Raw genomic sequence first — 23657 nt, forward strand, 5'->3', positions numbered from 1 at the left:
CCCAGCCTACATTCACGAATTACCGTCGTGAAATTCACTCTGAGCTAACAAACTAGCGAGGCTCCACCATTTAGCGAACAAGGCGTTGTCGAGTGGATAGAGAAAGTCATGGCGATCTCACGCGGAGACGGCGCTTCTGAATGGTCGGAACTTCGAAGCCGATTATTCTTCGTTCTTATTTACTTCGAGGGTACCATTACTATTTTGAGTCGAAATCGACACTGCTGCCATCTCGTACGCATATTGCTAATCTACTCCCCCCCCCCCCACTTTACCCTCGCTGATGGTAGATGGCAGATATCCATTGACCCTTTATGGGACATGACAGGGAAGGGTTATTCCTGTTTATCGTATTAAATTACTGTCATCGATTCAGCCTCAAATTCAACCCAAACTACATTAGGAAAAATCATTCCGGCGGCATAAGGCTCGCTGCTTTATGTTTGCTGGAAAGATCTGGTCTCGAATGCCATCGAGCATGATGTTATTGTTTAGTACAAGTCGAGCCACTATATGTACTATGTAAGCTGTATGTAGTCTGCGAGTTGATGCAGGATTTTCCTGGTAACAGGGATTCTAACAATGCGGTCACCCTGCAAAGGTAACACGAAGAGGAAGGCTAGAGGTGGGATCGAGTACTTTTGTCTCGATCGAAACCCTCGATCCTTTTGGCTTGGGCCCAGGCCACGACTTCACAATACCACAATATATGTATGATATATGCGTGGGTTCCAGGCATCAGCGCAGGCTTGAGTGTTGTACAAACTGAATGAGGATGTGTGAATATCAGGGCTTGGCCCCCGCCTGCTACGCAAGGGGGCTTCTCTTTTTCTTTTCCCCTCCTCCCACGCCACTGGCGTCGGGGAATGAAAGAAGAAAAAGGTTCGTGGTAGGCGTTCATGAGCGAATACGAGCTTTTCAGTGGTTCTGTTTGTTTGGAGGTTTGGGGAGGGCTTTGGCAGCGGAAGCTACTGTGAATCATTCAGCCCAGGCTCAAGTTATACTTTGCCAAGCGTCCCTGAATCCGAGCTGAGGCCAACATGGAGCTAAAGTTAGAGACACTAAGCATACCTGGTGGACATCCACCCTTCCTATTTGCTGATTGAGGGGCAGAAATATGGGCCATAACATATCTGCCCATCTGCAGAGACTGGCCAAATCATCTACTCCATGGCTTCGCTGTCTACTGTAGTGCCTTTACTTTCGTGGATCGAACATGGGCGCATAAATTTTCCTCTAAATTGATGCGTGGCATTAGTCTAGACAGAAATAGTTGGCTTCAAACGACAAAAGCAAAAACCGTTGGGGATGAGGAGGCGCGAATTGGTTGTCGCAGCAGTGGAGGCGAATGCTGTACTGTATTGCAGCGCTCAGTGGCACTAGTAGCTGCTTTTACAGATTATGGTGGATATGCAGAACAGAAGTACGTACTCTGTCCATGCATTTCCCCATCATCCTCTGATGGCTCGGACTAGGTGCCTTCTTCGCAGATCCCCCCAAGATATGTGACTGTCGATCCGGGCTCATGGAATAGATCCTAATGGGCAGATTATGGGACTTCAGTACAGCTCTATCCCCTAGTCGGCCATAACCTTGGAACCGTTGAACTATCGAGACTCCATTCGGTCATGATTACTTTCTCATTGGCCGAGATGTGAAAAAGGTTCCCCCTTGAGAGAATCTCCCAGCATGACCTCGGGCTTTGGTGCTAAGACCAGCGTTTGTCCGGAGCATGCCCAGGTTTACAAAAGCACGCAAGAGTTTCTATCCATTGGTGGCATTTAGATCCGGCTCTGGTGCGGACCCTGGGGGTTTCATCTATGTATAACTCCTAGTGGACTAAAGGATGTAGATAATCAAAACATACCAAAGGATACTAGTAGATCGATGATCGGTTCGTTTATCGGGGTTTGCGAGGCTAGACCCTGGGACATCCGTGCTCGTACGTTTGGATAAGCTCAAGATTCAATGGTAGATTTTGGCAACTCTACTTCGTAGTCACGAACAACATTCCCCATTGATTTTCATGAAGGTCGTTTCAAGATTGCTGGAACTTCAGCTGAGCAAAGTTTCAGCCTTGGGTCCATTGGAGATTAGGTCTGTGCACAGATCCCGATTCTACGGCTCTTCATGAGGAAAGGATACATTGACGGGCTACTCTGTACTACAACAGTATCGTGCATGAAATCAAATTGCTGTTGTTTGCTACCTACAGAAAGCTAGGAAGTGGGTTAGCTATCTTGTCTTCCGACCATTCGATCAATGCTACTAATGGGGTTGGTAATGCAGAGAATGATCTCAGAGGCGCTCTCCATGCTTCCGCGTGGATATTCCAAGACGTGGCTGATACGACACATAAAGAACAGCAAACCCACTAGTTGATTGGTGAGGATAAAATTTCCCAATATACATGACTGGACGGCCAGTCGACTCAGTACGGCAAAAATTGCTTTTGTCGACCGGAAAACCCTTGGTGCGTAGAGAGGCTTGCTTTTCAACGGACTACGCGCGAGGCGTTACCCCGTTTGCATTTGGCGTATTTGGGAAGAAAGCCTTCAGCCATTCGGATCACTGACCATTTCACCCGGGCTAGAGGCTTCTTCCATAAGAAGTGGCTAAATGGCTAGTCTGAGCGCAGGATCGATCGGCGTTGATACAAAGTTGAGAGGATCTCGGATACTCCACCCATGTCCAAGCTCTGAACCGTGGTTCGTCAGAATAAGGAACGCCCGTCAAAACGTACAGTTAGAAAGCTGGTAAACCAATTTTCCAACAATCGATGAGTCCAGCGAGGCCCAGCCTGGCTTGGATACGGCAAGCCGGATTGTCCATCCTTGTGGAACCAGAGCAGTGGATCGGCGATCAGATCGCCAGACGCCCAAGAGCATCTGCGTTCTTATTGCCACCGATTGATTATGGCGGCGGATATGCCCTTCGTCCTTGCATTAGCCCAGATGTATAACCCATCGTAGAAGGCCGGGACGTACTATTGTATATTGTATGGTGGGGCGATTGTAGTTGTAGTCTTTCTGGTCCTGTATAACTGCACTATTTCCCCACCCCCTGACTGGTGCTGGATACTTTATCCCCAGGTGTTTGCTTGCGAGCATACAGAGTGGACATCCGAGTCCTGGACACAGGGGGGTTTAGGTCGATGCGTAAGTGGAGATAAAGAAATTCGAGAAAGTAGCCCTGCACCAAGCTGAAGATCCTCGATTTCCAAGTCAGTGGACACAGCCTTTGTATACCCATACTCACTTCCTGCCCTGCCGTTCCGGTCACAACAAGGTGGTTGTCTAATGATCTATCTGTGTTCAGCAAATATACATGAAGACCGGCAACAACCCAGTCCATAGTTCACAAATTACGACTGAAATTACGTCTAACAATCTGCCAATCGATACCATGGGAACAAAAAGGACCCATATGGACCTTAGAGAAATGGAGCGAAGAGCCTCTGATACTTCCATACCCCAAGCAACACACACGGTAAGTGTCATTCTTCTCGACTTCAACCCGATCTTCCAAGACAGACAATACTCATTCAAAGATTTTCAATAGTTGCAATATCTCAATTCTGTCCACCCTCATTTTGCGCTCATTTATCTCGACCACGATGGCAAACCCCGGATAGAATCCTCGTCCTCCTACGCCGAATCATTGGCCTCATCCGACTACCCAAACAATAATATTTTTATCAGGCCCGACGTAACAGAGCAATTCATGAGAATGGCCCCACCGAATCTTCAATCGATGACATACACACCGAGTAAGAAGACAAATGCCAGGAAGGACGAGACCAGGCTCATTGACTAATATTTGTCGCCGCCAGACCAACCTCAAGGCCAATTGTCATCTTGGGACATACAATCTGGTTCAGGATGGATGAACCCTGGACATGCTCAGAATATGAGACCAGCAGAAATGATTCCTTGTGAATGGCAATCGACCCATAATCGACGAAAACGACAACGACCAGCGGCTCGGGACAGGCCAAAATCAAGCACTCCCCCAGCAGCAGCACCAGGACGTACCGTTCTACGAGTCGGTGATCGAAACCTGCTCCGAAGATATTACTACAAAGCATTTGAAACCTTTCAACAGATCAACTGTCGTGTTATCGGAAAGTCGTATGTCAAACTTGTTGAGCCACGGAAACAAGTCCACTTCCCCTATAATGGAAGGAGAGTTATTTCAGGCGTGCCACAAACCGTTGATCCTGAACTCACGAAGCCGGGCTGGTGGCCCAAAGAAGTTGAGCACAAAGAGCCAGACCACCTGAAGACGCATGGTAAGAGTGGATATCACTAGAAGCAGAGTAATTATATATCTAACCTGAGTAGGTCGCGTGAAACTACTCGTCCACATCCTCTGTGAGCTCAAAGACAGCCATGGAATTACCGCGGAGAAGCTTCGTGAGGCTGGACAAGATGTACGTCGTCAGATCAATCCACCAATTAAGGCTGAAGTGCTGGACGAAATTTATTTTGTCCGTCAGATGGAGGAGCAATACATCGATGGAAAGATCGGTAGGTTAGCACGAATCAACAGTGTGATGGCGATGATGAACTCACAAGATACAGATGAAAATACTTTGATTCAAATTTCGCATACTTCACTCCCAGTCGATGACTGCGAGAAACCAGGAGATAAGCCATCGCCAAGTCAAATGACCCCGGTGTCAACGCAAGACTTGAACCTCGAGAACCATCAACCTACGAATTCGCAGAATCTATTCGTCGATGGAACTAACCAGACATACCCACCACAACAACAAGGTGCTCCATTGTCCCCGGCTACTAGCGACTCCAGTGGCCCACATAGTCCAACAAATACCAACTCAAACGTATACCCTATCAGCATGAGTCGTCCTGGAATGCCAAAAGAAACCCAAACCGGATACAAACCGGTAGTGGAGGCCCCCAATTACATGTCTGGATTTTTCCCAGCCCATTTCCAAGTTCCTGCCAGTAAGCCTTCGAACGAGTACTGGTCGAATGTGCCACCGATGCCGGATGTATCTCCTTATGGATATTGATAAAAATAGCTCAAGGTGCTGGCGTTTTCATCCTGTTTTTTGTCATATAACTTTTAGTTGGATTTACATCAGCAATGGTTATGAGTCATGAGCACGAGCAAGTGTCTTTTTGCGATGGGATAGTTTGTGAAATTGTCTTTCTTGCCAGGCGCGGGTCTTCTATTTGGAATTGTAGTTCTACATGAATATGGAGTCGAAGCAAAAATCTATTTTCAAGATGCATTGTGTCTGTTGATGATTCGAAGTAGTACTACGACTATAACAAATAGTGTTTGTTTATTTATTTATCTAACCTTCAACCCCGAGGCTACCCTATTTCGAGTTTTACAGTTTTGGGCCTTGCAATCCCTTAGTTGCGGGATCTTTGACCAAATATTTGTATGTTGCCTCTTCCAACTCGATCAGCAGTGATGTAACGGCCGCATCGCCGGGGGGCATCAGTTGAGTGAAAAGAGCAGCTGCTACGCCAGTCTTGCGGTCAATCCACTAATGCGTATATAATGTTAATAAAGACAAGAAAGGTGCTTTGAAAGGGGATTCAAGATGAAAGAAGCCTCACCCAATGTAGATTTGGCAGTCCACTCCAATTGACGGTACCAGCCTTCCTACGACCTGGAATGTCTTTCATGCTTACAGTACCGGCCAAAGAATGGTCCGCTTGATGTATGTCATGCACATCCTTGATTCCTAAAATCCGTCTCATCTGGGAGCCAAGTGGTCTTGGCATAGCGCAGCGGGATGCATCGCTTAACTGAGGTTGAAAAAGGATATCAGTACTATCCTTTGACAAAAGCGGTCCTCCATCTTTCAGTAACGCAGCAAGTAGTTTGATAAAATCTGCCGCCGTACTAAAGATTCCGATTCCACCAAGACAGTCTCTCGCTGGCTGTACAAGAGTTATAGGCCCTGGTTTTACTGATCTAGATCCTTGTCCGACACTGACACGGTGTCCCATTTCCAATGGTTCGGGTAGAGTGCCACGATGTAGTTCTGGGTGGAATGTAGATGATGTCGCTCCCAGTTTCGCCCAGATATGTTCTTGCATATAGTTTTCAAGCGTGGAGTCTGTGATGCATTCCACCTAGGCCGAGTTAGTACTATACCGCTACATAAAAGATGATTGTGGGCTGTGGGTAATGGGTAATCGTACAACGCGGCCGGCCCAATCTAAACCAGCTCCATATGCCCAAGATGTAGCCGGCTCAAAAATGAGTGGATGAGTATAGCCTTCCTAGAAATACGGAAATAGGTCAATTGGGTTTTGTTTAATGATTATTTTTGCAAATTTAACTCACCATACTGCCGCAAAATGTATGTGCGGTACGACCGTGGAACCTAGACCATTCTTGTAACAGCGGCGATGAGCTATCATATACAAAGCCGGCTGTATGGCATAATAGATCTCTTGATACTAGTCAGCGAGATTAATGCTATTTGTCTCTTCACTTGCTTACCGAATTGTGATTCTGCCTCGAACTGGCTCCAAATGGGGTTGGTTGGTGGAGACTGAAGCATTCTCTCCTGAAGAAGAGAGTTAGAATGGCTCAGAGGACATCAGTACTCGAAGTGTGGATGATCTTACCGCTAGGAATCTTCATTCCGCGAAGTATCTGAATCCCTCTGAGTTCTGGTACGTAATCCCTCGCATCATCCTCAAGTGACAAGAGATTTCTCTCAACAAGTTGCATGATGGAGACTGCAGTGAAGAGCTTTGACATTGATGCGACCCAACACAGAGAACTAAGTTGAGGTGGGTTTGGGTTGGTACTATCAAAGGAAGCTTTTCCGCTTGTTCGTTCGTAGATTGTATTGCCTGTACCTTGGTTAGGGGAGGACTTGAACATATCTGAATTGGTTGAGACAGCAACCATCTGTCTGAGAACGTTTAATTTATTTACCTGAGTCATCAATCATGATAAAGATCGCTCCATGCAAGGATCCTGTTGTAGGATCTGTGAATCCATCCAAAATACCATTTAGTTCATCCATTGTCTTGCCTGTCTCTCCTTGGGTCATTGACAGGCAGATCCTATTAGCAGTATTTGGATATAGTTATTCAATGAGATTGACAATAAACAGATCAATCGAGACCATCTGTCTCTGAAAGATGCAATGGGTGTTGCATTATACCCCAGTTCAAACCACTATGAAATCTGGGGTAGAGGCTTAAGCGTGGGGATAACCGAGGTCAGTCTACCTTGAAATGGGACCGAGGCTTGGCTGTGGGTCGACTTATTGCTTTATATCGGGATTCAAGTTCCTTCCGATTGCATGTCAAAGGATTGAATAGGCTTCGTGAAATTTTCATATTACGTTCATTTTCCGAATCACCATTGTCAATATACAAGAGCGCAGTATCCTAATGAGGTAATATCCAAGATCTGCATTTATAGAAGAGTATACCAAACTCTTATAGTATAAGGTTTTACATGAATAGATGTTGGAAATTGTGAATCAATTATTGAGCTCGATCTTTACAATAAAATGTGCTTCAGTGAATCAAATTGATTCTGGTTCTACAAGCTATATACAATACGTTGTTCTACAATCTAAATAGTTCGCGGATGTCTCCATACATTAGTGCAGGGTAGTCCTCGTAGACTTATGTTGAGCTATAGATCCATATACTGTATTACCTTAATAATACAAGATACGCTATAGAATACTAACTATAACTTTGATATAGTCACTGTACTAATGTACTAATGTACTAATGTACTAATGTACTAATGTACTAATGTACTAATGTACTAATGTATAACTATAATATAACACCTGATAGAATACTCCACGCTGATTGGTTCATTCCGAGCTAAGCTGCCCACCAGTCAGCAGTCACCGCCAGAGCACATTGTCCAGCCGCTTCTTCTGCTTTGTTGTTCTTCAACTTTCAACCTTCTTTCATCTGCCATACTTGATCCGTTGGTCTTAGTACAGTAAGTACTACTCTTACTACTGCTACCACGCAGTACAAGCAAGTCACTTTGGGATCACCACTCGCTCCACACTTTGTTGAGTGTGTTCCCGTGAACCCAGGTTGCGCGCGTGTCCAAGTAAGTTGTATACTAAAGACCCTCATGCTGCTGCACTGGCATCTTTCTTTTTCATCTCATCTCTTCCCCTCTTATTTTTCATTTCCTGGGCATCAGGATATCAGAACATATCAAGATGGGAATGCTGACATTCGGTCGTTTCCTTAGTCGGCCCTATCCTCACTATCGAGACGGCCCTACCATTTTCTCCTTCCAACAACAGTTCCTCATGCAGGACGCCAGCGCGCGAGAGCGTAGAAAGTCAGATAATACCATGGCCTCCGCATCCCCTACATCCACTCCGGCTGCCCTCGATGATCCAGACAACCCCTTCCTGGACGATCTCGACATTGATGATTATGCTTCTTCCACCGCATCCCCGAAATTATCGCGTGCCAATAGTAGCTCCTATCAGGAGGACTGGGAGACTTTTCCTCCTCTAGACAAGTTGACCATTTTCGATCTGCTGGATAACATCCAACTCACCCAGCGTTTTGAAAAGTGGCAGCACGCGATCAACCTGCAAAAGGAGAAAGTCCAGAAGCAGCGCGAAAAGCTTCGTTCCACCGGCCAAACCGCCAAAGATCGCGTCATGGGAGAGTTTAAGCGCCGCGTTCCGACTGCCGATGAACAGCTGGACAAATACCGACGTCGGATGAAGACTGGTGTTGAGCGCTTGGGTAGACAATGGAACCAGACTGCTACCGTCACCTTGCGCGAGAAGGCTTCCTTTATCGCAGGCGTGCTAAATATCTTCATCAGTGGTTACTTGATCGGGGCTTGTCCACAATACTTCTATTACTGGTACACCCTGCAACTGGCCTATTTCATGCCCATTCGATACTACACCTATCATGCCAAAGGTTACCATTACTTCCTCGCAGATCTTTGTTACTTTGTCAACGTGCTCTGCATGCTCTCCATCTGGGCATTCCCCGCGTCCAAGAGGTTGTTCATCGGTACCTTTTGTTTGACATTTGGGAACAACGCTGCAGCTATTGCTATGTGGCGCAACTCTCTGGTCTTTCACAGCATGGACAAAGTTGTTAGGTAAGTTTGAGATCTACTGTGAATACAGACCCAACGACTCGAGCCTCATACTGATTCCATCCGTTCTTTAGCACCTTTATCCATATCATGCCTCCGGTCACTCTGCATTGCATCGTCCACTTGACCCCTGTCGAAATGCTCAAGGAACGATTCCCTGCAGTTCACTCCATCAAATTTAGCCAGGTTGGCGACCCCGAGCACTATTCGCTTGGTCAGATGATCATCTGGGCTACGGTCCCATATATTTTCTGGCAGCTTTGCTACCATTTTATGATTACCGTCCGCCGTGCTGATAAGATCGCCGCCGGCCGACCGACTAGTTTCACCTGGCTCCGAAAATCTTACGCCAAGGCGTGGATCGGAAAGCTTGTGCTGAGCCTCCCCGAATCTCTCCAAGAGCCAGCCTTTATGTTCATCCAATATGGATTTGCCCTGTCAACCATGATTCCATCTCCTATTTGGTTCTGGTATCGCTGGGCAAGTGGTATCTACATGGCAGCTCTGTTTACCTGGAGTATTCACAATGGGGCCACCTACTACATTGATGTCTTTGGCAAACGCTTCCAGAAAGAGCTCGAGCAGCTGAAGCAAGATGTTGCGCGCTGGCAGAGCTCCCCGGAAGGTGGTGGCCTGAGTCCCGTCATTATTCCAGAAAATGCCTCTGATGCCTTGAATGCTCCAGTCCCGCTCGAGAAACGCAATAGCGTTGATAAGATCCCCCTCCTGGATCCTTCGGCTGGAGTCACTACTGGCACCGAAGCCCTGGCCAAGTCAGATGCAGATCTTCGAGCCAGAAATTAACTCTTGGGAACATTTCCCTTTCCATTCGCTCATGATACCCTTGGTTTACTTGATTTTTCGTTGCGTTTCATATATGCCATTTTGATTTCCAACCACTAGCCCTTTCTAGTTCGACTCCTCTGGCGGTTATGCACATTTTTTTTCCCTTTTTTTTTTCGCGGTATATAGATTTAGTTTAGTGATGATCCAGATATGAAGTTACGATATGATTGCTATTACTTCCATCGACCTTCACCCATTGCATTACAGTGATAAATACTGTACTATTCTTAGCGATTGTTCTAGACTCGCCACTTCGCGGCAATTAACTCCGACCGCATCTCCGAGGTTGGAAGTCACGTGGGATCAACGTGATGCCGCATTCACAACATTCTGTCGGCCCGTTCGTTCTCATCAATTACTTTTCCATCACGATTCTGTTTGCAATTTATCCTGCCATCTCTTCGACCGGTCATCATTGTTATTCTTCGGTCGTAACTTCGTCGTTGCGCATCCCGCAATCGCCTGCTCGATTCCCTGAGGGACTTTCCCTTTTCTCCCAACATTTCCGCAAATGTCCGCCACTATGAGATCAGCTCGTCTGGTGCGCAATACATCCGCCTTACGGCCGGCGTTGTCTGGTAGGATCGCCTTTTCATCAGATGGATTAGCGATGATGGATACTGATCTTTTTCCTGCGCTGCAATAGCTCGCACCCGTGCTAGTGCCCTTGGCTCAGCTCCCTTAGCTGCCGCCAGCAGCGTTCTTCTCAACAATCGCCGAATCCCATCGCAAGTTACTGCTCTGGCGATTCTGATTCCCCAGCAGCGGACATACTCCACCGAACAATCCACATCAAACTCCTCTCAGTCATACCCTCCTCCCGGATTCAATGCCGAGCAAGCTAAAAAGCCGCTCCCCCAAGAGCAAGCGCAGTCCCAATCCGTTGCCCAATCAAAGCAAGATGTAAAGGCACCATCGCCAGAGAGCGCTGACAAGACCGTTGCGACCTCGGAGGGGAACAAGGTCGCTGAGACTAAGAAAGAGACCAAGAAGTTGAGCCTGGGTCAAAAGATCAAGAAAGAGGCGCAACATTATTGGGATGGCACAAAGCTGCTTGCTACAGAAGTCAAGATTAGTTCAAGATTGGCTTTGAAGATGGCTGGTGGTTATGAGCTCAGCCGCAGGGAGCATCGTCAGGTTCGTTCTCGAATTCTCAATGCCAAGAATCCGCGATCAGATAAGCTAATACTGATATCTTTTGAAACAGCTTCAACGTACCACCAAGGATTTGGGCCGTCTTGTCCCTTTCTCGATGTTCCTTATCGTTCCATTCGCCGAACTTTTGCTTCCAGTCGCCCTGAAGATCTTCCCCAACCTACTGCCCAGTACCTATGAAGGTCAGAAAGCTCGCGAGACCAAGGCGCTGAACCTGAGCTCTACCCGTAAGGAAGTCTCCAACTTCCTGCGCAACACTCTGCGTGAGACCGGTTTGCCTTTGACAGCCGCTACCGTCAAGAACGAAGAGTTCGCCGATTTCTTCCGCAAGATCCGTACTACCGGCGAGTCGCCCTCGACCGAGGACGTCATCAAGGTCTGCAAGATCTTCAAAGATGATTTGACCTTGGACAACCTCTCGCGTCCCCAATTGGTTGCTATCTGCCGTTACATGAACCTGAACTCTTTCGGTACAGACGCCATGCTCCGATACAACATTCGTCACCGCATGCGCCAAATCAAGCGCGATGACCGCGCCATTTTCTACGAGGGTGTTCAGTCGCTCTCCGTCCCGGAGCTGCAGATGGCCAGCGCTTCTCGTGGTATTCGCACCCACGGTGTTTCTCCTGCCCGCCTCCGTGAGGATCTCTCTATGTGGCTGGACCTCCGGCTTAAGCAGGGCGTGCCCTCCACCCTTCTCGTCCTGAGCAACGCCTACATGTACACACAAGGCGGCAAGGAGTCCGAGATGGCCTCCCAGGTTGATGCTTTGAAGTCTGTGCTTTCTAGTATTCCCGAGGAACTCTTCCACGAGATCGAGCTCGAGGTCCACAATGCCGAGGGTGCTGCTACCAACAAGCAGCGTCTGGAGGTTATTAAGGAGCAGGAAGAGCTGATCGAGGAGGAAAACGAGCAGAACAGCGAGAACGAAGGCAAGGGCGTCTCCGCTCCTAAGGACATTGAGGATATTGATGAGAAGGAGGAGGTCAAGGTTGAGGGCACCGACGGTACTTCCAAGCAAGCCGCTGAAGCAAACGAGGCGATGAACGAAGGCACCAAGGCTGAGGAGACTAAGAAACCTGGCCAGAGCTCATAGATGTACAATATATAGCCGTGGTCTTCTTCTCTCCTTGTTTTTTTAACGGTTGGCTGTTCCATTGCTTGGGGTTTGCACGGTTAACCATATAGACGTTGCCTTCATTTTGGTTTGATATTTTCCCTCCCTTTCGTTCTCATATTGTCTTATCCTTTTTATATATTATTATTTGACGTTGATAGACTCCCCCTCTCCATCATTTTCCATCTCCATCTCATGTTTCGAGTCATTTGGCTATTCGCTCTTTTCTGCTGTCTGTCTACCTTTGTATAACCGATAACATCGGTGTCTTGCATTGAACTGAAGTGAAGCATCTCCCGTTTAGCTAGTGAACTAGTGCTCTTAATAAAATGTATTGATAGATTTGAACTATACATCTTGTATATGTTGAATGTTGTATATGCGAGTCCTCCCGTCTGTTTATCTCCTTCCTCACTTCCGCTTGTCAACAACCCTCATTTCAACCACAAGACTTCCAAGGACGCAATCAAGTCCACAAGCTATCTTATTTCCATGATTTTATCAATCTTCCAGACTGCCATGGACACTCCAAATTCCACCCCAAGCATCCATCATCTAACACGCTCCGACTTCGACAATCCCGAAGTCTTCAATGCCATAAACCCACACCCAATGTTCGGCTACTTTCACGGTACACAGATGCCCACGGCTAATCTACAGTTGAACTAAAGTATCTAACAAAATACCACAGGCCCAATCCCCAACTTCAATCCTGGATGGAAACCTCGACGGTATCACGACGCTGTAACCACAGGATCTCTCGCTCCCAACGTACCCATCTCATGCTCAGATATTCTCCAAGGAATAACTTCCGAAAGCGCATCGCTTCACCTAATGAGTCAACTGAGTAAATCCTCCTCGACGATCTGCGATATCATCGTTGGTCCGAATGGAGAGATGTGTGGGTCTACCTTCACGTTGAGGAGTTCATTGAGACTTCATCTAAGGATGAAACATACCGGTGCAGGTTTGTATCTAATGGACATTGGGAAGATTTTATTGCAGAGCTGATTTGGTTGCATAGTTAGTCCGCCGCCTCCGGGGAAGACCAGTGATCTTCAGAACGAATCTGCTGAGTGTGCGTTGAAGAGGTGGGTGTTATTCGGTGGATGGAGAGAAGCACTTTATTTGAATGAGCCTGGGAGGGGCGTTGGACTTATCGAGGAATATTGCGATGGTCTTGAGACAATTGCGTGGGTTGTTTTCTCTTACACCTGATCTGTGTGGTGCGTACTTACTTATTGTAAACCAACTAGTAAGGAAGATCCGGATTTTGCTCTTCGCTTTGGTACTCGCTTTCATCGGGATATTGTCCATATCCAGAGAAATACGATGCTGGATTGGAAGTATCGTTCTGAGATGAACTGTCAGCCATCCTTTTCCAATCCTTATTCGCCTGATGCCTATTATGGGATTCTAGCCACCGCTACGCCTGAAGCCGAGGACCATTACATGGATGAGTACGCTCATTACGCGCCTATTCAAGAGTTATCGAAAAGCCTAGCCAAGAGCTGTCCAGTAACACCTGTGAAAGCGAAATGTCCGAGAAAAAGCCCTTCGAAGAGCTCACCTCGCAAAAGAAAGATCAAAGATTCGCCGCTAAAGGGCACAGTTGCCAGGGTGAACACGAGAATTGCTGTATGTTGACATTTCTTTGATGATTGTGGTATATAACTAATAATGATCTATAGCCGAAGAGCCTGTTTCGACTTTCGGATAATGCAGAACGATATCTGGCTAGTGTTTTGGCGGGCGGACCTATTGATTCATGGAATATGCTTGATCCGTATCTTACTATTGATGAGACGAACCTGGATGATGTTGCGTAAGGTGACTGAATAAGATTGAAAAATAGTAGTAAAAGGTGAAGATCTATGGATTTAGTCAAAAAGTTCAAATTTATGAGTCTGAAATTGAAAGCGTCTTAGTTACAAGCAAACCTTTAATAAGAAAACATAGATAGAAGCACTTCTATAAACAACAGCTTCTATCTATATAGACCTTATCTTGACAAGCAAGCTACCCTTTTCGGAAGACGAAGGACCTACCAGTCGAGTCCAATAGGAGGGTCACATTGAACTATATCCCCGTACTTTCCAAAGTTATCTTCATTACACGGCGAACTGTATAGTTCCTTCCTTGGATGATGCCCCCCCACCTTCCTGGATAACAAAAGACCGCCAGTTTAGATAGATTCTTCGTATACCCCAATTCATCACTTTTTCACTTTCCTTCGTCTGTTCTACCTAGGCAATTAGTCGGGATAATATAGGGCGTTAAATGTCAGATTCTTGCGATCCGAAGATCCTCATTAATGACACCAAGGCCGTTTCCCTTACCTCGCATATTAGGTAGTAATGTTATTAGAAAATCTTCAGGTTCAAGCAAGGTTTGGATATAGCTAATGGGATGAGTTAGCTCGGAACAGTGCTGCCCAACGGTGTCCCAGTCTATGGCACACCTGACGTGGTCGATCGCCTGAGACAGGTTATCGAGACCTACGATATCTGGACAGATAAGTTTGAACTTGATCAAAAGGTTACAAGGACTTATAAAGCTCGCTTGGAATTTGATAATAGGTACACCTTGACATGTATGAAAGATGCCTATAAATGCCGAATTTGTCTTGAATCCACATGGGAAATAAGTGTAGATGATAACCTAAGGTTAGGACATTATCCTGCATGGGTATACAATCAACATTGATGTAACTTTGATATGAGAATTTTGCTTAGAATCAGTTGCTATAGGATTTAAAAGAGATATGTAGATTAAAGAGAAAATAAACCTCCAAGAATACAATCTCAAACATTACCCTACTCGACCACTGCCCATTATCAGTTACAGGTGGCTCTCGAAGCATAGAATTATACTAATGACCGGGTAGTACCACTAGTCATAAAACAAGTATACTCCAGTATACTACTAGCCAAACCAGCGCGGTGTTGATAATTGCTACCAGACGAAAACGCTCACCCGTAAATATATATTTGTTCTAAGTATATACCTGTAAAAAAAAAAACCTCACACATCTACAACTTATGAATCTCGATGAATCTCAGACTGCTCGGCCCCTTCATAAGTCTTAGTCACCAACCTCGGCAATCGACTTTCTCCAAGTTTCCCCTCAACGAACTACCTCGTCTTCTACACTTTTAGGAGGAAGCTCGGCGATTACAAAATTGGAGAAATCTACGCCAGCAATGCGAACTCGTCAACTACAACATTTACTCCACATTATCCGCCGCAACTTCAATACCAACCGACCATCCCTGCAAACTTTCAATCGGCCCCTGATGCCACGGCTCAATCCCACCTCTTTAGTATGTCTTCATTTCCTTTCTGCATCTACCCGATGCACGCGTGTTCTAAGCCCCACGCCTTGAATTCCCTCCTGCGGCCTGCTGGTACTGGTGCTGGTGCTGGTGCTGGTGCTTGCGCTAGCATGGCAAAAGTAAAGTGGCATCACTGTCACTGCAAGGGCAATGCAGAATCCTGTTTATACTTGCTTTTTTCTCGGGGCCAATTTCGGCTCTTATCTTTCCGTGACCGTTTCTGGCGCTGTTCATTTCTTTACTGGACGTTGTTGTCATAGACAATACTGTACGGAGTATGCATGTGCAGTATCATATCTTGTTCTTTCTAGCGTGATATGGCGAATCAAGCTAGGATGTGAGATATCTACATATGTACATTCACCACATGGTTGATTGTCTCATTTTTGGATATGGGATGTCTTGCTTTCTACGTCATGGCAGTACCCCCGTGGATGGTCATCCCCCTTGCTATTCTGATGGCGCTGAAACACACCCGGGTCGCGTGGCAAGAAGCATGAAAGAATGCAAAGGAAAAAACCTTACGCAGAGACAGTCGTCGACAGCAAAACTCCCCCAAGTACTCTGATAATGAGGAGTGATATTGAAATTGTCACTCCTGCGGATTGCTAACCTCTGCTACAATGAACTAGGAAGCTATCAATAGACTTCGATCTTACGTTCCTCCGCCAACGGCCTATGGAGAAGTCCCACTCAGCAGACGGGCAGCCGTACTGATACTGCTTTATGCCGATCCTAATGGAGAGCTGCGGGTTGTGATTACGATCCGGGCCAAGACATTGAGTTCGTGTACGCGTGCTCCCTAGTTCACCTTTCTCCCCTGAGGAATCAAGGAGGAGCCCTGTTTTCAGGGCCGACGCTGCACAACATGGGGCCAGACGCTAATCTATTTCCGTCTTCTAGATGCAGGTGAGGCTGCTTTACCAGGAGGTATGTACCGAACTTCCCATGCATCATGTTCAGATCGACGAAGGCGCAAGCATGGACGAGAAAAAAAAAGCAACTGGGCCCTCCCGTCAGATCAGCAGGGCCGCATTCCTGATTGAGCAAAAGCTCTCTATGATATTCCTGGGGAAAGGGGACGATCCCTACGGCTTTGCTTAGCATTCTCCATGCCTGGTTCCCCTTCGTATCGGCGTATATCGACGTATTAACCTCATGCTTGGCGGACAGGACGAGCAGATACCCTGGCCGAGACGCCATTCCAAACAGCGCGCCGCGAAGCATGGGAGGAGATCGGTCTGTCCGATATCGATCAGCCGCTTCCCGAACCATTTAGTGTCGAGCACCTCTGCGAGTTACCGGCAAATCTTGCCAAAACAGAGTTGGTCGTGCGGCCCTGCGTCGCGTTATTACATTCGTTCGATGAGAAGACCGGTGCCAGTGCCGATCCAGAGATTTCATTAATCCCTAAGCTGGATGCGCGAGAGGTGGCGGCTGTGTTTACGGCACCCTTTGCAAACTTCTTACGGTTAAGGGATGATCAGGGTACTGACCAGGGTGGTGATCCGGGGCAGTGGTATCGCGGGTCTTGGAGTTTGTGGCACCATTCTCACTGGCGCAGTAAGTTTTCCAATTTTTCTTTTTCTCGGTACTTTCAGTTCCCCGTTTGTTTGTTTTCTTGTTCTTTTTCTCCCCAAATTGCAAAATTTAGGCGACCCGGCGACGTAATTATCCCTGTCCTGGACTCTGCTACGATCCTGTACCCCCTCCCCCAGCCCCCATTTCTCTGTAATTACCTATACTCCCTATCGGCTCTCTTGACAGGCAACGGCCAGCTCTGAATCATTCATCCCTTCCTTCCCTTGCGAGCGACACATGGGCAAAGAGGGTATGGGAAGGAGTGGGCCGCTGTCAGACGGGGGAGACCCACCGGTCCGGTTGGCGTTTGTTCCAGTTCTAGCTCAAGAACGGACTGGGAGGATATGGAATGCCAGCCGAGAGAATACAGTACATACTGTACTGTAGAAGGGAGAAAAAGGTAAATGCAGGGCCTGGCAGGGGAGGAGGAGAGAATGTCGCACCGACCATGCTTTGAGTGGATCATAGATTGCGGATCCGGGGAGAAAAAAGAACACCATACACACAGCATTCGGTTCTCAGTTCCCTTAACCTAACGCAGCTGACTTGTCCTGCATTAGTGCACCAGTTCTTTGTCCCCGTTAACGAGCGGGTGGTCAAGCCTCGCAATCGACCAGCGGAACTAGAACGAGAGAAGCTAGCGGCGCAGGAACAAGGGCAAGATGACTCCACCCCAGAAATCCAGCGATACCGTGTGTTCGGAATGACCGCACGAATGATTGTGAACTGCGCGCGAGTGGCGTATGGGCGTGAACCTGAGTTCGAACATAATAGTCATTTCGGGGATGAAATGATGATCGCCCAATTGCGGCGGATGGGCCGATTGAGTGCCCGACGCCAACCCTCGGACGAACTGACGCGCGAGACGATGGAGAAGGCTGCTAAATTGAGTTAGACTGGATGCTGCAGGCCGATAGGATGGGTGAGTTGGAAATTCTAAACTGGGATCGTCTTTGTTCATATGTACATATTACAGTAGTAGGTATATCTTTGGGTATGCAGTACATTACAGTGTAGTCATGAAGTTGATATTCCCGTGACTTTTTCTTTACTTCTTCTTCTTCTTCTTCTTCTTCTTCTTCTCCTCTCTTCACCTCTTCTCTCTTCTACTTTTTATCACTTCACTCGTACACTCCTCCAATCAATAATATCAATACCAAACTCATTCATTGCTCCAAATCTCCACTCGCACTTCTTTATCTTTTTCTACTCATCATCTCCCCTTGCAGCCCCTCGCGTTGAGTCCGTGCGTCGATCGCTTGCTTTGACTCTTTTCTTCTTTTTATTTTTATTATTTCTATTTAATCATTTATTCATTATTTATTTATCGACACCATACCTTGATATCCCCGGCTTGCTTGTCTAATCATTTTTATATTTAGACTCTGTCTTTGTCCTTCGATTCTTTGTTTCTCTTCTTTTTCGATGTCGTGCATTTAGCTCTGCTACTTCAGAGAGCTTCTTCACAACATGCTCCCTTCCAACTCCCCATACGCTCATGCTTCTCGTATGCCTCCACCAGTTCGACCATCACGATCTCTTGAAGGATTAGAGCAAGTGATTCCTCCGCAATTCGACAAGACTCCCTTCACCCCATCTCGCTCTGAACTCTTCCTTAACAAACCTCTCCCCGCAATGCCATTCGAGGAACCCGAATACTCTGGCATGTGGAGTGACTCAGATAGCGACAGCACCGTCGATAGTATCGCCAGTCCCAGTGAATCACGCCTTTCAACTGAGAGTTATCCCATCTTTGTTAGTTCAGGGTCTGACGACTTCGACCTGGCCGATCATCCAACCCCCGCCGATCCTTTAGAGACGATCGTCGCTCCACAACATCTCCTTCCTCCACGCACGGACTCGTTCGAGTCGAACACCTCAGCCCTCACCTCCAAGACTGACGCCCAATATGGTCGCCCCTCGCAGTGGTCCCAGAATAGACCAGGAACCAACCATTATTTCCGTGAAAAGAAATGGGATTTCTTCCCGGAGTTGGCAACACCTGGAGCACTGCCGGCCCCCCAGTAATGGACGCGTGAGCCCGGGCCTTCAAACTAAGAAAACCCGCAAGAAGGAGGGTCGCCTGAATGTCTCAATGCGCCGGAGATTTCATTCGCTTGATCGTCCGGGAATCGGATTGGCACAGGCCCGAGACTCATTCAAGACATACGTTCATCGTACGCTGAGCCGAGATTCACCCGATACCAAAGCTAAGGAACCACAATCATATCCACGACCATCAACAGCTCCATCCAACGAACTGGCTCAGCCTATCTCGATCCAACAAAAAAGAGGTTTCAATGCAAAGCCTCTACAGTCTACCTCCCTAGACGCAAAATTAAACATGCAAATGAGATCACTCTCCTTACATACCGTGTCCACCACCAGCGCCAGTGACATGCCCGATAGTCCGCGCTCACCCCGACCGAAACAATTAGCGGTCCCAATGTCCCCATATCAAAAATATGGACCTGCAATCTGGGAATCTCCCAAGAAATCCAAGAAACCCAACCTCCGCATTCGCAAACAGCCCGTGGCCTCGCGATCCACTTCACATCTTGCTCAAAGCAACCCAACCCCTCCTCTTTCCCCGCCACTCAAGACGCAACTGCAGCAGAATACCCGTGATGCAGTCCGCGTCTTGCAGGATGGGACAAGTCATATGCTCATTGCATTCGATGGCGCTAAAAAGAAAATGTCCGAGGCTAAGGATGAGCGTCGTCGGGAATTGCTTAAATCACAGATTAAATTGGTTGGACCGGTGAATCCGCATACATGTTCACAGGCGGATCCATGGCTGTGATTGAATTGATTCGGGTCTTTGGTCCCGTTCGATCTTTCTTTCTTTGGCTTTATTTTCTTTTTAATTTGAAGTCTTGATTCCATCTCAGACTCGACTTTTACGATATCACGACATTTGTTTTTTCTTTTCCATTGGAGCGTTGGAAATTGGGTGTCCCTCAACATTTCTTTGTATTTCTTTTCTCATTATTCCCATCATTTGCATCTCACCTCTTGCGCCGTGGATTGGAATTTGTCATTTGGGTCTTGGATATTTAGCATTAACCCGCGGCGTCGGGTATCGGAAGGAATATCTCAGCTGGTTCCTGATATTACAGATTGGATTTAATTGATACTTGATCGTGATAATCCCTCGGGATCACTGAACTACTTCCCTTCTATAACGCCCTCTCATTCATTCTAGTTATTCATCTCTCATGTACCGATACTTCAGGCAAGTTAATGCGTGAAACTGCATCACGTACAGCTAACCCTCACATAAACACCCAACTGTAGTCCCATTGAACATCCACCCATCTTAACGCCCGCATCATTGAACCTCCGCACCAATAAAACTTCTCATATCGAAGCAAGCATCGCCACTGATTATCATTGCAAGCAAAATTGTTTTCAAAGGCGGGGTAAATGCAAGTGCAATTCCCTCCCTGCTTCAACTCCCCTGGAGATATCGGTGAAGCCTGCATGAAAGAAAGAGCGGTGTCGATCATCATACAGGATATACCCCGGTTTGTCCAATCGCATCGTGCCTGAATTTATGCATTAGCCCTCTTCTTGCATCGAGGACGAGGAGTTTTCAAGGGGTTTTGGTATTCAGGATCAAAGTAGATTCTCGTTAGCCCTCGGTTATTCTGCGTTCTTGCGCGTAATGAACTACAGAGATAAGGTCCGGCAGTTTTCAGTCTTCTGTGCTAGGACTGGGTGTCTACCCTTGTTCTAAGGCGCGACAATGATAGCAAGGACGCATCCATAATCAGTCACCAATGAAGATCTCCATGACGAGCACTGCATATAAGTCCACTAGCGTTAGGGTGCATTAGCATTAGTTGTATCCCCGCATCATCGACACATTTACTGCACTACTGTACTATGTACATACATATGGACGTTATCAAGATTAGATAGATCATTTCCATATCGTGCGAGGATGTCCAAGCCCCATTGTACAAGTACATGCACGCTGTACAGGTCCGCTCAGACCCGCGTGTACCTGGTACAATAAGGTTGTCACCGACTTTATGTCGATCACGTTGATGCAGGCTGTATAGTATATTCCGACATATATGATCCTGATATTGCAGATATTGCGAATCTCCCAGGCATCGCGCAGAAACTATTGATTTAAGCAGCGACTTGAGTCTGATCGTGGGTGCATCTATGCTGTACTATTAGAGGTACGTGGTTTGATTTCTGTCCGTGTCATTTGGGCAAGTGGTGGTTGGGGCATTTACATGTGAGATGTTATGATATTGCATTTCTACAGACTATCCAGGAACGTGAACTCAATTTCAAATTTTATGTAGAGTCTGCATGAAATTGCATTGAGGTTCGACTTCGGGAGGTGTATACTACTAGTATAGTATGTAGTTCACACCAGTCTATGCGGTCTTCTTCGATTTGAATTGATGGACTGTTCTTAAGGTTTCCTTCGAGGTGCTAGATCACATCGATGGGAATGATGAGCAGTGTTTTCCTTCGTCGTTTCTAGTGGTAGTAGATGCTTTGAATGAGAGTAAGTAATACAAGCACTACATGGATACCACTCTCAAGTAAATGTAAGAAGCTTACAATCGTTTATTAGACATAGTATTTAAATGGAGGCTTCCATTCATTCTCATAATGCAGATACTATACACAAGTCTATTCATTAGCCCATCAGTCTAGCATCACTTCAGCTGGAGCTCGCCGTTCTCCACAACTAACCTCACAACATCCTTATTCAAACCATCCCAATTCTTCTTTCCCTTCAAAAACCAAGACCCAAGCGCGAATAAAGTCGACGCAGCAAATAGCGGAGAAGCATAATTCATATTCTCACCCGTTACAGGGAGATAAGTCGGGAAAGCAAGCCAAACAGTCACCCAAGCTGTATAAACCAATGCGAATACGTTGACCGACAATCCCCAAGATCCCATATTCCAATCACCCAGCAGTTCCCGATCTACCCGAAACCGATTATGAACCATACAAGCGATAGCAATGAAATATGAAACGAAAAGACCGATCGAGCCCAGAGCCGCAAATGCTTGGAAGGCAGCTGTATCGGCGATATTCAGACAAGCTAGACACATCACGACGAAAACAGGGAGCCAGACCGCGCGGACGGGAACATTATGTCGTCGATCGATCTGCTCAAAATAAAGATAACGGCACAATCAGTATTGTTCAATGTGGCTTGTGTTTGTGGCTGGCTGTGCTTACATATGCGAACCATCGCGGTAAAGCGCCATCGCGAGCCCAGGCCCATGTGAGGCGGGAAGCAGATGCTATACTAGCTAATGTAACCGATAACGAAATGACGAGAAGTCCGCAGACCATTGCAGTGGCGGCTTTTAGAGATCCTGTTGCTTGTTGACAGATTTGAATTATTGGGAAACTTTGTTGTTGCGCCTCTTCTACCGAGCCCATCGTGAACAGTATACAGATGACCATTGCGTATGCGAGAATTCCATTCGTCACGACGGTGTAGAAAATGGAGCGTGGGACTGCTTGACGGGCTTGTCGGGTTTCCTCACTCATGTGAACTGCGCCATCGAAACCTGTAGAATAACGTCAAGTTCAAGCATGGGGATACGGTATGTGTTATAGTTTGGTAACATACCGACAAACCCCCAGACTGGAGTTAAAAGGCCAATATTCCAAGAAGCAAAGTCAGAGTTCCAGCCGCTCCAGGATTGTGTTTTGAGAAACACAAATTCGGCTGAATGTCGCGGTGCCAATGCCACAAAGACGACCAGGAATACAACGAAAAGACTAACATGTAGGATTCCGGCGCATAACTCGATCCATGGAATCAGTGGGAATGCGTACATGTTCATCAATGCTTGCAAAATGAGCATTGCAAATATTATCAGAGTCAAGTGCCACGGCCTTGCCTCGTAATTGGGAAAATTGGCGCTGGCTAAAGCTTGGATCATCGTGGCCGTGGTGTTGGCGACACCGGCGAGAGTTGATATCCATGCAAACCACGTTACCCAGCCTGCGAATCTCGAATTAGAATTATTCGCCAGAAAGTAAGTGCGCAAGGTATAGCCGGTTTAGTACATACCTTGCATCCATGTGATGAACTTCCTTTGGCTAGGAGGAGCTAAATAGTTCGTCCAGTGGTATTGTGCACCAGCGATAGGTTGCATGGACGCCATTTCCGCAAGAGACGCCGACTGTGCCATTGCACCGCAGACAACAATCAGGATTCCCCAAGCTAAAGCCTCGGGTCCGCCATTCGTGAGGACCGCAGAAAGATTTCTGCTCATGATTAGCAAAGCAAAGCTGCCATTACAGAGAGATAGGTCTCGTACAATGCTTGTGTCTCCCAGCTAGACATGTAAGTCAACGAGAAAAAGAAAATCTGACTGAAATTAAATAGTCTCTTATATTCAGCCCGTTAGTATCGTACTTCCTCCATTTGACCAGATTCACTTGAGTTTCGCTTCACACCTTGACGCTCGTCTGGTCACTCGGTGCATTTGAACCAGAGCCTCCATGTC

At 46.8% G+C, this 23657-nt stretch overlaps 8 protein-coding genes across 8 annotated transcripts; 6 read left to right on the forward strand and 2 right to left on the reverse strand.

Moving 5' to 3' along the window:
- Nucleotides 1-3441: 3441 nt before the first annotated feature.
- N7469_005522 (DUF2841 domain-containing protein) lies at nucleotides 3442-5038 on the forward strand (the record flags this gene model as incomplete). The annotated part of the gene is made up of 5 exons (XM_056644442.1): nucleotides 3442-3489; nucleotides 3562-3769; nucleotides 3833-4291; nucleotides 4344-4529; nucleotides 4584-5038. The coding sequence occupies 5 exons, from the start codon at nucleotides 3442-3444 to the stop codon at nucleotides 5036-5038; spliced, it is 1356 nt and encodes a 451-aa protein (XP_056501256.1).
- A 324-nt stretch (nucleotides 5039-5362) lies between these two features.
- On the reverse strand, nucleotides 5363-6726 carry N7469_005523 (serine hydrolase domain-containing protein; the record flags this gene model as incomplete). The annotated part of the gene is made up of 6 exons (XM_056644443.1): nucleotides 5363-5524; nucleotides 5598-6119; nucleotides 6189-6269; nucleotides 6334-6442; nucleotides 6493-6559; nucleotides 6621-6726. 6 exons carry the CDS (start codon nucleotides 6724-6726, stop codon nucleotides 5363-5365), a joined length of 1047 nt encoding a protein of 348 aa, XP_056501257.1.
- Nucleotides 6727-8206: 1480 nt separating this feature from the next.
- Nucleotides 8207-9921, forward strand: N7469_005524 (glycerophosphocholine acyltransferase; the record flags this gene model as incomplete). The annotated part of the gene is made up of 2 exons (XM_056644444.1): nucleotides 8207-9120; nucleotides 9192-9921. The coding sequence occupies 2 exons, from the start codon at nucleotides 8207-8209 to the stop codon at nucleotides 9919-9921; spliced, it is 1644 nt and encodes a 547-aa protein (XP_056501258.1).
- A 553-nt stretch (nucleotides 9922-10474) lies between these two features.
- On the forward strand, nucleotides 10475-12214 carry N7469_005525 (MRS7 family protein; the record flags this gene model as incomplete). Its single annotated transcript, XM_056644445.1, has 3 exons — nucleotides 10475-10541; nucleotides 10610-11100; nucleotides 11171-12214. 3 exons carry the CDS (start codon nucleotides 10475-10477, stop codon nucleotides 12212-12214), a joined length of 1602 nt encoding a protein of 533 aa, XP_056501259.1.
- A 384-nt stretch (nucleotides 12215-12598) lies between these two features.
- N7469_005526 (uncharacterized protein) lies at nucleotides 12599-14064 on the forward strand (the record flags this gene model as incomplete). The annotated part of the gene is made up of 5 exons (XM_056644446.1): nucleotides 12599-12866; nucleotides 12927-13136; nucleotides 13260-13428; nucleotides 13492-13873; nucleotides 13927-14064. The coding sequence occupies 5 exons, from the start codon at nucleotides 12599-12601 to the stop codon at nucleotides 14062-14064; spliced, it is 1167 nt and encodes a 388-aa protein (XP_056501260.1).
- A 1421-nt stretch (nucleotides 14065-15485) lies between these two features.
- Nucleotides 15486-18046, forward strand: N7469_005527 (NUDIX hydrolase; the record flags this gene model as incomplete). Its single annotated transcript, XM_056644447.1, has 5 exons — nucleotides 15486-15558; nucleotides 16203-16359; nucleotides 16474-16500; nucleotides 16744-17133; nucleotides 17712-18046. Exons 1-5 carry the CDS (start codon nucleotides 15532-15534, stop codon nucleotides 18044-18046), a joined length of 936 nt encoding a protein of 311 aa, XP_056501261.1. The 5' UTR covers nucleotides 15486-15531.
- A 575-nt stretch (nucleotides 18047-18621) lies between these two features.
- Nucleotides 18622-19954, forward strand: N7469_005528 (uncharacterized protein; the record flags this gene model as incomplete). The annotated part of the gene is made up of 2 exons (XM_056644448.1): nucleotides 18622-19142; nucleotides 19177-19954. 2 exons carry the CDS (start codon nucleotides 18622-18624, stop codon nucleotides 19952-19954), a joined length of 1299 nt encoding a protein of 432 aa, XP_056501262.1.
- A 1882-nt stretch (nucleotides 19955-21836) lies between these two features.
- Nucleotides 21837-23575, reverse strand: N7469_005529 (uncharacterized protein; the record flags this gene model as incomplete). The annotated part of the gene is made up of 6 exons (XM_056644449.1): nucleotides 21837-22298; nucleotides 22372-22709; nucleotides 22772-23149; nucleotides 23219-23415; nucleotides 23469-23518; nucleotides 23567-23575. 6 exons carry the CDS (start codon nucleotides 23573-23575, stop codon nucleotides 21837-21839), a joined length of 1434 nt encoding a protein of 477 aa, XP_056501263.1.
- Between the last annotated feature and the right edge of the window lie 82 nt (nucleotides 23576-23657).

The sequence above is a fragment of the Penicillium citrinum genome (assembly GCF_028827155.1).
Source record: "Penicillium citrinum strain IBT 23319 chromosome Unknown utg000004l:1.0-2404223.0:1.0-2405248.0, whole genome shotgun sequence".
NCBI lineage: Eukaryota > Fungi > Ascomycota > Eurotiomycetes > Eurotiales > Aspergillaceae > Penicillium > Penicillium citrinum.